Consider the following 14,510-nt stretch of genomic DNA (forward strand, 5'->3'; position numbering starts at 1 on the left):
TTTTTAACATCGGAAAGTACTACGGCGACAACGTTGTATCAAACCACAATTCTTTGCTAAATAACGGCCCGGAGCATTTAGTACACTGATTCATATGGACTGAATGCATGCATTCAAATCCGCTTTGAAATAGATGCATGCAGGAAGGTCTTTGTGCAACTCCAAATATGGATCTGGTTTTCCGCGAAATTGCATGGCAGTTGCTGATATTGGTGAGTACGCCAATAACCATCTATTTCAAGGTGTTCAATGCAGTATAACGCGGGAAGTATAAGTAAACTGTCATTCATGGCAATCTTTGACAACAAAAAACATATCTTTAAGAGGCGAACAGCAAGAAAACTTGTACCGTTTCTGTTTTTTTTCTAGGTTCATGCTTTGAAACTGTATTGCATCGTCCGTGTGATTAAATATTGAAGTGTAGGGCCTACTGAATGCGCTAAATATTGGACGATTAGGGACAATCAGTGCAAACATTTATTGTATTCACCGGGTTCTTTCAGTATCTACAATGTAAAAATGTGTAAACATATATCGTGTCTTACGGACATCTCAAACAAGGATGATTTTCATGCACAACGTTGATGTGTATATTACTTAATTTACGTGGCGTCTAAGATGTGCCTCAGGTGCATTTGCACACACGGTATTCTTGGCGTCTGTAAACAAGCGACAGCTATTTGAAACTTATTGAATCATTGAAACCAATGTAAACAACATCAGTGACGTCACAATATATATATATATATATATATATATATATATATATATATATATATATATATATATATATATATATATATATATATATATAAATCAGGGAAGACACTTTACGCACATGCATTATGCCCAGTTTTCTCGGAACTCATTTAAAGGTCATACAATAAGCACAATTAAAGTTTATTACAATTCAGAGAGGCTTCAATACGACAAAAATGGGCGAAAGAACGAGATTTTCATTTGTTGTCGTTCTGGAACATATTTCGTGTTGGCGCCTCGGATTTGTTCTATCGGCTCGCTTGCTAGTTTTAAAGTCACAAACACGGGACGAGGAGCAAAAACGACCAGTAGCTTTATTGTTCGTTTTAGCGGAGTACATGGGTCGTTCTGGCATGCCGTCGTGTTGTCGCCGTTCAAACCCGCATACGAACTAGAACACAATAGGCAGAAATCAGCCACCATATTCTATGGACTGAGTCTGTTTGCAGACAATTATATGTGTCGCGTTCTGAGAAAACTGGGCATAATGCCTGTGCGTAAAGTGTCGTCCCAGATTAGCCTGTGCAGTCCTCACAGGCTAATCAGGGAGGACACTTTCCGCCTTAACAAGATTTTCTGTAAGAAGGGACTTCCTTTAAAAATACCATAAACGCGGATGTTTTCTCAGAACGCGACACATATATTTGAAGAGCTTGAGCTCTTATAGCTTTAACCATGTTGCCAAGATATCGCTCGTTTGTATTCGTTCCAACTCGTATTTATTTAACATAGTGTCAACAAAGAGGCACGCGCAATTGTGAGTGTCATTCCAGCTTAGGTAGGATGCAATACAATGTCACAAATAAAACCCCATTCCCGCCTTCCTAACTTTCGCTTCGTATTCATTTAAACTGACACATCTCTGGAGACAGCTTTGATGTATTCCTCGCACCCAGGTAGATCAAAGGCTTAAATAACAATACGATCTTCGCAAGATGCTTATTGCGGCCTCATTATGCGGGAAAAGTAACAGCATTTTGGACTCGATTACTGGGCTAGGAGACGCGGGTGGGGTATGCCATTGTGATGAGAATAATTTACCACTCTCTAATGGGAATTAGATGGATTCCAGTCGGCGCGGATCGACGTTTTCAACTTAATGAAAGTCCCTTTAGATTGTATCTTAAATATGTGAAGGCTAAATGGTTGTATGAAATAGAATAATTAACTAAAATGGCGCAAGGAAAAAATACATTTTATTTTGAGCTTGACTCGTTATACCCCACCCTAGATAAAACTCTTTCATGATTAAATCAACAAGCGTTTGTTATTTTATCATATTGTTATGCAATTATTTTGAGGGATTATAAATAAAGGAAATTGAAAGCTTATGAATTGTAAATTTTTAGGAAATCATCTTTTGGAATGAAATCGCAATCCCCAAATATGTCATTAAAACGACAGTTCAAAACGATCCTGCATTACACGCAACACTCAAAACGACAGCTTCGTAATGCGTGATAATACGCAACACTCGAACCTAAAACGCGATACTACGTACCACTCAAACCTTACCCTAAGTTACACGCGATAATCTGGAGCGATAACGATGTAAAAACGCAAAACTGTGAATCGATTCAACGTAACACTTGATTCTCAGAAGCCACACTATTTATTAAGAGATACTGAGAAGCGATATAACGTAACACGTGATGTTTTGAAGCGATACTACGTAACACGCGATATTGAAAAGCGATACTGTGAATTGGGCTATACTGAGACGCGAAACTACGTAACACGCTGTACTGAGAAGCGATACTACGTAAGACTCGGTGTTTTGAAGCGATACTACGTAACACGCGATATTGAAAAGCGATACTGTGAATTGGGCTATACTGTGAAGCGTTTCTACGTAACACGTTGTAGTGAGAAGCGACTCTTAGTGTACTTATTACAAGATAATTGGAAGCGATGCTGCGTATGACGCTTTAATGAGACGCGATTCTACGGTACGTAACACCGGATACTGATATGTTTACTACGTAACACACTATATTCTAAAACTGCATAATCTACTACGCGTTCGTCTGAAGCTTGCTGGAAATGAAGACTTCGTTAAAGGTCATACTAAGGAGCCATAATTATTGTATGTTAATTGCATACAACCCTAATGTATTAGAAATATCTTAGTATAAAGCGTTATACTGGAAGAAGCGATAGTCCCTCACACGCGTTATCGTGAAACGTCGTACGATACCCTTATATTTGAGATGTATGTTAGTTATGTGTATTCTTCTTAATTACGATACAATACTTAGTATATATTGAACCTGACTACATACCGGCAGTACATTGCGTTGATTTCGTACGTCCGTACTTATACACCAGTAACTGTTAAACGAGCTTTAGCCTCTCTTCTACAGAAATAGAGATACCTGACACCTTAAAGACTATCTTACGACGCTAGTATGATATATTCCCATCATGCGTGAAATTGCGCATAGAACAACACCGATGTTTGTTGGATGATTCCGTGAGACATTTATACTACGCTATTATTGCCTCAGTCTTACTGATCAAAGCAAACAATAATTAAGACAGTGGTATTGTATTTTCATAAAAGCCTTTTGATTATATTCCTTTCGAAATGGATACGTCTGTACATTAAAATATACAAACGGAGATTATATTAATTAAAACTATTAGAGAAAACAAAGAACGCATGTCATTTTGGTGCTATTTGTGTCTGTTTTGTACCGACAGTCAGACTTTAAGTGCACTCTGTTTTCCTTCTGTTTTAATTGGTACGCGAGTTTATGGATTCTTAAATTCCAATTCGAAGAAACGAGGCGACGTTAATTAATCGCTTCGTTAAAGGTCTTTACCCTACCCTGGTTCGCGAAATTTCAAAATGTATAATAGTCGCAAGGAAGGGTCGAGTACGTGAAGGAAAAAATCGGACGATATTTAATCAAATAGTAGATAAAAATCCTTTGATGTATAGAAATGTGGTTTTACAGACATAATGATTCATATGTTTTCATTTGACTTTGATTGTTTAAGTGTCATTATCTACGAATGGGGTTATTACGCACGGGCTGAGGGCAAATATCACTCGCCTGCACGTGGAAACACCTTTATTTGAAAGATTCGTTATTTCTCTCTTTGGTTTTTGAGATTGCAATAGCCCATTAAATTTCATTTTGAAGTCTTGAAGCGTATAGCCCTGAAAAGTTGCATCATAGTGGAACAACAAAGGGCAATAACTCTAAGAAAGTGTAGGGTTATTATTCATAAGCATGGCATTTCTCCATGATGTTAATACACCCAGTTATATGTTGAAATCGTGTATGGTATCGGAAAAATTACATCATACAAAAAAGGGCAACAACTCTTATATAGTGAAGTGTAGGGTTATGGTTCTTATGCATCACACTTCTCCCCATTGATATTTATACACCCATGAAATTCAATGTTGATATCTCATACGTTTCTGAGATATAGCCATGAAAAATGTGTGACGTACGAACTGACGGACAACACCAATGCTATATTTCACCGCCTTTGGCGGAGGAAAATAACGTGGCTTATTGAGTTATTTATGGTTTACTACTTTACTAGTATATGGCAAATGACTGACTAGTATTAATAACAAACATTCAATACAGTAAGTGTTGTGATCGGTTTTTCGCTATGTTAAATTTACTCGCTGTACTTGTAATTTATAGGTTCTTTTTCGCAAATGTAATTATGTAACCCATTTAACCTTTATACTTGTCGCTCTTTCTTGGAAAATGTAATCAAAATTGTAATGTACATACACGTAACTTTACCATGATATTTAAATATATTAATTACCATGTGCCAATTGATAGCGACAAGGAAAATAAATTATGTAACGGGTAATATGAATTCTGATAGCACGTTTTAGACTCATAAGTTATATATTTATCATTATTAATATTATTTTCTATATGAAGCTATGAGCACTTTCCTCTTTCGTTACTCATCGGAGATTCACCGACCAGAGATTTGCCTGTCGCTGATGTAAGCATAATAGTTTATTTTAGCGATTGTTTTGATAAACTGGCTCGCAATTTCATCAATGAGCGCTACGAAGCACTTCAATTAATGTAAAGACAATGTCAATACGAAATAAACTCAGGTATTTAAATTGGGCCACACATCGCGCTCACAAAGGGAGGTATCGGGAAAGCTGATACACGTATTAGCATCAGGCGATACGGTTTAACTGAATCTGCCGTTATTCCCTTCAAGAGTGGGTAACCCCGTATTAACCTTCAACGTGATATGTGTTGTTATAGATAGATTTAAACATCACCTTTTTAGTGTTGCTTTTGATGGATTTAAACGCCATCTTTCAATCGTTGTTAAATGCAAATATCCATATTTTCTGTTGGTTGAGAAGCTCGTACTTGGGTGGGTTTTGATTGTTTTTTGGTGTCCGCTGCATTTCAAACCGTAAAATACAAACGATCAATTTTAATATAAAGTACTCGAACTTGCGACTGTCTTCATTCATGTACAAGATAAGTAACAACCCGATTGTCCATAACTTTGTTATGTTTATGATTTTACAGTTATTTTTAGTAACTGAAAATTGTTTTTGTTTAATAACTGCTTGTGTATATTACATGCTCCTTAAATTACCGTTTGATGGCACTAGCGAAATGTTTACAAAATGTGCATTATTCATTCAGCAGAATGTTTTATTGAGATGTACAATTTCAAGATGATCACTAAAATATAAAACATACTCCGTACCCTACCAACTTATTTTGGGAAATGCAACGGGAAATCAACATTTTTATCGTGTCGAAATGTTATTGTAAATATTACATGTTACACGTTCGCCACGTCAAACACGTTTTTTAGGATGAACACTTTCAAACAAGAGGCATTTTGAAATGTATTTTTTTCCCGATTTAACAGCATAACATGTATTTTTCATTTTTTTTAGTTAGAAAGAATAGCGAGATTTACCATTAAAGAACTTCAAAAAACCCCAAAACAACACGAAACAAACACGCAAGAAAATGGATTTCAAAATTGAATATATAAAAAAATATTATGTACTATTGTTCTACTACCATGTTTTATGGCGATTTGAAATTGTGGTTTCTTTAACTCAAAACGAAGATGTATTTATTATAAAAGCTAACACGTTCTTTCACAGTTATTATTAGCAAATATTTCCGATAACCTGTTGGTGCTGATTTTAATGAATAGACCCTCCGCGATTTCGCGGTTGTTAACAAGTTATTGCGAATGTTGCCACGTTAGTTGTAGCACCTCTCTTTGTTGAATTCGAAAAAATACAATTGCATTACGGAACGTCTGTCAAATTTGTGACAAGCAAGTTGATAAAGCAAGCGAATAACGTATTTAATTAGCGTGTGTTGCATCCAAACAGTGTTTACACACCGGGTCGAAAGGACCTATGCAAGTTACAGCCAAACATTATGAGTGTTTGGACGAACTGCAATGTATTTTCAATTTCAACCATGAAATGTGACCATGAATTTTACTTTCACTTTTAAGCACTTTTATATCAACTTAAAAGTGTAACACACTTCCATTATTATGGACATGAATCAATGCCCGTAACTAGAATGACGGATTACTACCCCAGTGGTCCCGGGTTTTAAGGTTGTTTTTTCAAAGTAACAGAATAACTTTTCACTTTGAAATTAGAAAGTATAGAAAGAAGTGCCTCTTTACGTGGAGCGCACTGTTTTACTACCATGTCATATGGCGATTTGACCTAACCAAGGTCCTTAACCCAGAAATTAAGATGTATTTATTATAAAAGTTCACACTTTCACAGTTTTTATCAGCAAATATTTCCGAAAACCTGTTGGTGGTTATTCTAATGAATCGAACCACCCCGTGTTCGCTATTGTAACACGATCATTGAGTATGTAGAAACGTTAGTTATCGCACTTCTCTACGGTGAATTGTAAAACGTACAAAAACGTGATGAAACATTTATCAAGTTTGCGACCAGCCGGTTAACAACTCTCGCAAACAACGTATTAGTGTTCGATTCCTCACATACCGACTTGTGTAAACTACGCCAAGCATGGGTACTGGGTCGAACTATTTTCAATTAACACAATGAGATTGAAACATACTTTTTTCATGCTTAAAAATATGTCAGTTTGTAGGATGCCAAACTAGTATCCCGGTTCGAGTCCCATACCGGTCGTAAGTAAGTAAACAGCGTTTGTAACATACGCATGGATTATTTACTTGTGTAATCGAATCGCAAACATTTGCGATGCGTTACGCGGCAAATTATACAGATTCAAATATGAGTTACACCACACTATGATTTTACGTTGTAAAATAGCGATCCAATCGTCTGCGTGTAGTTTGCAATTATCCTATTCAAGCGCAAGATTAACCCATTTATGACTAATGGACTCTCCCATTCTTCTAAATTTTATCAATTTATTTCCAAAATTAGGGATGTCTAGTATATTTATTTCTATATCTTGAATATTTCTTAAAGAAATTCATTTAAGCAAACAGCGCAGACCCTGATGAGACGCCGCATCATGCGGCGTCTCATCTGGGTCTACGCTGTTTGCCGCATCATGCGGCGTCTCATCTGGGTTACCGCTGTTTGCCAAGGCATTTTTTTTAACGCTAGGCATAATGGGTTACCTCAAACACTGACATGGATATAATAAGTTTTACCGTTGAGTATATGTTTCATTTGACATATTTTCGTATTTTAAAAAATACTATTTTTAATTCGGGGTACATTATCGCATAAAGCTATTAAAACGTTATCGTACTTAGCTTAAATTTCGTCATTTATATAAATGCGAGGTACCTGTCTAGTGTCTATTGAAATAAACGAACAGATAACTATTTATTTTATATAAAGTGTCACTTATAATACCCATATAGTAAATTGATAAAGCTATATTAATGCCCATATATATATATATATATATATATATATATATATATATATATATATATATATATATATATATATATATATATATATATATATATATATATATATATATATATATATATATATATATATATATATATTATAAATATAAATATAAAGGTAGTATATTTACAGTAAAATACTAACTTAAACATACACGCATATATCTCAATAGAGGTTTATATACATGTATTCTATGGACATAGTCGGATGTAACCTAAAATTATTCCGATGTGGAATGTATCCTACCAGTTAGCGACTCATTACCGCGGATCGTTTTCTTGTGCGTTTGTCATGCTTTAGATACCTGTCACTAGTTCGTTAACGATGCAATGTAGTTAACAGACGGGAAGTTACTAAAACGAACCAGTTTTCTAGCGAGATCTAAGAGCGGAATCATAGATGAACGTTGGCCGCAAAATCGCCGGAATCCAAAAGGTCTTTGATGTATGTACAACAATAGCCAAGTGAGAAATTTTGTTTCAACTATAGTATCGGAAAGATCTTTTAAATCCCGTGCCAACGGATTTGGGTATGCATTTGACAGGGGGCTTGCTTTGATCATGAACATCATACTTTGAAGATACGAAATACAAAACGACTGTACTTGCTTTTTTACGCAGACGTACACCGTCATTTGCCAAACTTTGAAGTTCGTTTAGCGTTCATTAAATTGAAATGAAACTAATGTGATGATGTTATTTGCCTAAAACAAATTTCAATATGAGGTTTCGCACTTTGCCATACGGAATTCAGTGCTGCAGTACATTTATTTGCCATAAAATGCAATCGAACTACTTGATTCAAGTATTGATCAAATCCAGAATGAACGAATTCTATGTTTCATACCACGTTTTCGAGTAGTGTTAATCTATTTTAAAGCCTTTATCATAATTACAATTGAAACTTTATTTCGAAAATTCGATTGATGAATAAAATAGCTAACTATAATCATTTCCAACAGTTTAATTAACCTATTTTGATGATGCGTTATGTATAAAAGGCATAGAGATTTAATTGTCTGTCTGTTGCGTTCGTACTCATGCTGTACGGGTTGATTTGAATTTCCTTTCCGTCTTAAATTGTATTTTATGCCCCCGAAGCAGGGAATATAGTGATCGCATTTCCGTCCGTCTGTCTGTATGTCTGTCCGTCACACTTTGCGTTTAGGTTTCGAAAAATGCTCATAACTTCTATGTCGCTTCAGATGTAACCTTCATATTTGGTATGCATATGTATATGGACAAGGCCTTTCCATACACACACACATTTTGACCCCTTTGACCTTGACCTTGAACTTAGGGTCCGCGTTTAGGTTTCGAAATCTGCGTTTAGGTTTCGAAAAAGCGTTTTTCGGGGGCATATGCCATCATATGGTGACAGCTCTTGTTGTAGTTAATTATGTTAAGAATATTGCCTTTCATTTTTGGTTAGTTGAAGGTTGCTTGAATTTTTTTCTGTACATTTTAAAGTATGTTGTTGAATCTGTTTATTTGTCGGAAATATGGTAGATGTTGGCTGCTCAGTTTTTGTCAGCCTTCATCGTAGACTACGTTGATGGTACATTTAGTAAGTCGCGAGTTTTAGGTTGTTTTTAGGTTGTTCATTTGTAGTCAGTGATATTGGTTAACAACAATTGGTTGTATGTAGATTGTTCAGTTGTAGTCAGTGATATTGGTTGACAACACTTTCGGTTTCATGAAAATAGTCGCGAGTTTGGGTTGGATGTTAGACATAAGTTATAGAAGCATGTGGGTTTCACGGCACGTTCTGTGTGGGGGTTGGGTTGGAAACTGGCTGTAATTTTTGTTTTCTGAGGATTTTTGTTTTGTGAGGATTTTGTTTTCTTCCTTCATCTATAAACGATCACAAGTGAATAGTTAACTCTTTCAGTGCTGGAACCTGAATTTTGAAGGCCTTTACAAACAGTTTGGATCCTGATGAGACGCCACAGAACGTGGCGTCTCATCATGATCCAAACTGTTTGCAATTCTGATAGTATTCTTTGAAAAAAAAATCGAAGAAAATGCTAATTTTAGAAATTCAGCAGACGACATTTTAGCAGACGACACATTTCCCAGCATGCAAAGGGTTAATGTCTTGTTAGCGTGACAATCTAACCGGACCTGTTTGCGGATTGTCTATCAAAGAAAACGAGATGCTTACAGATGTTAGTCAGAATGTTGTAGTACGTTTATTTGATAGCGAGACGCGAAGGTATCGGACGCGTAACGAACCGATGTCACTCGCGTGGGGAAACAACTCGCTGTTAAGATTACTATCAGGCTAGCCTTTAATCTCCGTTCAACAGGTAAATAGTGCTCTTTGATGTTTAAAGCGTGCCAGTGCATATAAAAATACGAGCGGTGTTTATCATTCATAATTGCTCGAACTGGTTTGTAAGAAAGGTGGCGAAACCCTGTGAAGAAAATACGCCAGTTGGGATGCATTTGGCTATTTTTTGTTATTTAAAACACTACCGTTTAATCGCAGTGCGACGGAGATTGGAGAAATAACTGGGTCTATATAATAAAGGCGTGTTTTGAATAATTTGCGACCTGTAGATTTGGACGCTAACAGGCGTTTAATGCGGCTTTAAGCTTCGGGCTCATTACATTCATTATTAGTTGATAGTGTTTTATAACTCATAGTACCATGGAAGAGTGCAAACGTTCATGGATTACCAATTATTAAAGTAATTTAACTTCAGATAGCTTGAATAGTTTATTAAAATTGAGCGTTGCGATTATTATTATTATTATTATTATTATATTTTGGGATATATTACATTTAACATACAAAATAAACAAAATAACATGGTATTTCTTAATACATTTATCATGATAAAATGTTAACAGGTTTAAATAATCGCCAAAACACTTGTAGTCGGTCACATTGAACGTTTTTTAATGCATACAACGGCTGGATAAAGTATGTGATACACACCTTTGATGTACCTATAAAACTGTGGATGCAAACTACATATTTTATAGAGCTTTATTTCACATTATTATATAAGATGTTCACCATGTAGTTCGAAAAAATCGATCATATAGATGTAAAGAAAATGACACAAGGATATATAAAACAGAACATTACTACTTAAGAAAATGCGGGATTGTGAGATTCGATTGTTATGGATTTTCGCGACATGTGCACTAGCCATGGTGACGTCATATTCAATACATGACCACAGGAGCGCTAATGACATCAATTTGGATTTTGAGCAGCTCGAGAAGCTTGGCAAGACGGACAGTTTAATAAAAGCACTGAAGGAGATAGCCCAGAGCTCTCACGACTGCGGTGTCCGAGATGTCCCAAAACTGCGCCGGAAGTTCCTGTCCAACGACTCAATCACGTGCAATGACGGAACCCCCGCCGGGTGAGTCTAAGGCCCTTATTTTTACAAAGCTCCTCAGTGTAATCTAAAGTGCATTTCTCTGAAGATTATAAGCAACTACTAGAGCAGCCCAATATTATTAAATTCATTTAAAGGGGAATATTGACGAATATACGTTTATAAATTTCAAAAACATATATTTATATTTCGTCAAAAGTATTAATGAAATGGTTGCTGAACAAGTATAACTTTATTTATATCTAAAATAGTGCAATGTTTATTTTAGGAATAAAAACAACAACACGTTGTCTTATTGACACTACGCGTGTGCGGGGAAATAAGTTATATTATTTGTAGTGAAACAAATCGTTATTAATGAAATGTATATTACGTACACATTCACACCGTTGATAACGTATTTCAACAGTTGCACAATTCTCATGGGAGTGCACAATTCTCATGGAAGTGCACTATATTCTCTAGGCGTGAGTTCTAATCCCAAGGATGGCGTGAAACATACAAGTATTTTTGGTATGGTGTAAATATTTTGCTTAATCAAGATGAAGAAAGAGAGGAAGGGAGGGAGGGATTTAGGGGGGAAGGAAGAGAGTGAGAGAGAGTGTGTGAATCGTATTAAGGGGAATACCTTTGATACCCCCATTCAAATGTGTAGCCGTTCTTGTACAAGCATTTTTCTATGAGCACAGTTTAAACGTGTAGGTATATCTCGACCACATTTTAAACTACCAGTTATATCTCGGACGCATCTTTATGAACCGTTTGGTGAACATTAATGATGTTATGCCACATACAAATACAAGTCAAAATTGAATATTAATTCTTTGAAGTTTCGTGAATAAAACCCGATATTGGTCCGAGTATGCGGGGATGATAACTTGTATTGTTTCTAAATCTGTCACGTTACATAGGTCACGGGTAACGACCAATTAATTGACTCCGTAATGCCCGTGTTTAATTCTATGAACATATATATATATATGTGTGTGTGTCGCGTTCTGAGAAAAATGGGCATAATGCATGTGCGTAAAGTGTCGTTCCAGATTAGCCTGTGCAGTCCGCACAGGCTAATCAGGGACGACATTTTCCACTTGTATGGTATTTTTCGTTTAAAGGAAGTCCATTCTTACCGAAAATCTTGTTTAGGCGAAACGTGTCGTCCCTGATTAGCCTATGCGGACTGCACAGGCTAATATGGGACGAATCTTTACGCACAGGCATTATGCCCAGTTTTTTCAGAACGCGACTCATATAAAGATAACGAGATGCGAAATTGTGGACAGGAATTTTAAGAATGGAATTTTTACACTACGAGAGGATGATGTGTTGTTTTTACATAACATATCTATATCGTTTTTACGGTTGTTCCGAGCACGGGCGTACAGAAGTTGTATTAGTATTATATTGTAGTTACGTTTGACTTAGTTGTTGTTGAATCACAAAGTGTGCTCTGATGAAACTTGGGCAGAGAGTTTATCTTGGAAATATTTGGACCTAGTTCGAATCCTGATCAAGGGTCCAAAAACTTGGTCATTAGGTTTCTCTCATATTAACCTGTTTTAACTCTATAAGAGCCATATTTTAATTTTGCCAGAATGCAATTCTTGATACTATGAATGCCAAGTTTGATTCTGACTCAAGTGCATCCAACACCTAGGTCACCAGACCAAAAGCTAGAAAACCATTGCTACCACGATATAAGCCTTATTTACTTATCTTGACAATATTCTGTTATGTTATTTTATCTTGAAAATGTCAAGGCCGTATTTGGATATGGGTTAAGTGGGGTCCACAACTAAGTCACCAGGTCAAGTCTTTAATAATTGGTGCGGATTGAACTTATGTGAGTGCATAAAGGTCACCGCGTTCCTCTTGTAGTAACTAACCCATTATTTTGCCAAATGCACTAGATAAAAAAAAGCAGAAATATAAAGCACTGAGCAAGATCACTTTCATTTCAACGGAAATATTTATGAAAATACATGCATTTGTTATTATTTTTGCGATGTGAGACATAAGTTACACGTATTCAAATATTATACTGGAACACGTAAAATAAAAATAAAGAGGTCACAGTGTTCTTAACACAGACTTTGAACGTCGTTTGAGAAACAGCTGAAATCGATTGAGTTTGACGTCGATTTATCAAGCAACGCACGGTGTAAGATCATTGCTTCATCATCTTAGTGTTAACTTTACATAAAACTAAACGTTCTACTCTCACTGTTATGTCCTCGCGCTGTTAACGTTCCACGCTCAGAAGAAAGCAGCTATAGATTTCTGACTATTTAGTAGCCGTCCATAAGATTAGTTTATTAAAGGTTGCGAAACACAGAAAAAAATCCATGTTTAATCATGGTTAATGTTTAGTTATAATTTAGCATTTTATAAATTAATGTAAAATTTATACTAAATTTAGAATTTAGGTATTCTAAGAAATAAGAGTGAGCGAAGCCGTGGCAAGAATCACAACCATTAAACGTCAATCATGTTCTATGCAGTATGCTATTAATCCCATACAACTCATCTATTATATTAAACAACTTACGAAAAAATTACATGTTAAGGTGCATACGTTTCAACAGCAGAGGTTTCTTCATTTATGGCGATGCATCGCATCGAATGTTTCACAGAAAACGCCACCAACAATCGCTTGTCATATATCCGTAATGCTCGTCCCACACAGTATTAAACAACGTCACTATAAAACGCGCTTTCTGCATAAGCAACATTTTATACAACCTCAGTCACGGCATGACATACACATACATCAAGCAATGCATTTGTTTCACCCTTGTTAACCTGCACGTTCTTGCTTTCCACCGTACTCATTGCTACATCACCATATCGCCTCTACGATTCTTCAACGGATACAGAGGTGAAGTAAGTTTCTCGCGAACGCTAACGCTCTATTTACCTGCATGTTTCACGACCCAATGCCGAGGTTTATAATATGTCATGTTTTGCAAAAACATATATACTATTATGATAAATATGCAATCACTACATACGAAAATAATATTCAAGTCACTTGAAGAAAAATGTTTATGAAGGGTGTATTGATTTTGTTTTGTATCAAAGCCTAAAACTTTATACTTACAGTAAAAGATTGTAGTGGGCCTTATAAAACTTATTTAAAGTATGTTTCTTGCAATCCATGTGCAAGGATTATGACTAGTTCTATTTAATTCACTATTTATTACAAGAAATGTACATATTGTATTATATTACAAATGAAGTATAAATGTATTCAGTGCAGTTTTTGGACTCAGTTAATGCTATATACATAATATTCACTGCGCATGACCGTCTTTTGATGCCAAAAATACATAGCTTATGTATATATACAGTAAGTGCCAAAAGCATGCGATGCAAAATACTAGTTTAACTTATTTCACGGGACACATATCTTGTAAATGTAAATGTATCTCTTATTGCAAAGACACGTGTAGTCAAACCTAC

General features: G+C 35.8%; 1 protein-coding gene across 1 annotated transcript in view; it reads left to right on the top strand.

The window, feature by feature from the left end:
* The first annotated feature begins 10,087 nt into the window (after positions 1-10,087).
* The window catches only part of LOC127850082 (palmitoleoyl-protein carboxylesterase notum1-like), a 47,914-nt gene continuing 43,491 nt past the window's right edge, over positions 10,088-14,510 (top strand). The window contains exon 1 of the mRNA XM_052382845.1: positions 10,088-11,072. Coding sequence (XP_052238805.1) covers positions 10,801-11,072 — 272 coding nt within the window. The 5' untranslated portion in view covers positions 10,088-10,800. The remainder of the gene's footprint in view (positions 11,073-14,510) is intronic.

This window comes from Dreissena polymorpha, chromosome 11 (assembly GCF_020536995.1).
Source record: "Dreissena polymorpha isolate Duluth1 chromosome 11, UMN_Dpol_1.0, whole genome shotgun sequence".
NCBI lineage: Eukaryota > Metazoa > Mollusca > Bivalvia > Myida > Dreissenidae > Dreissena > Dreissena polymorpha.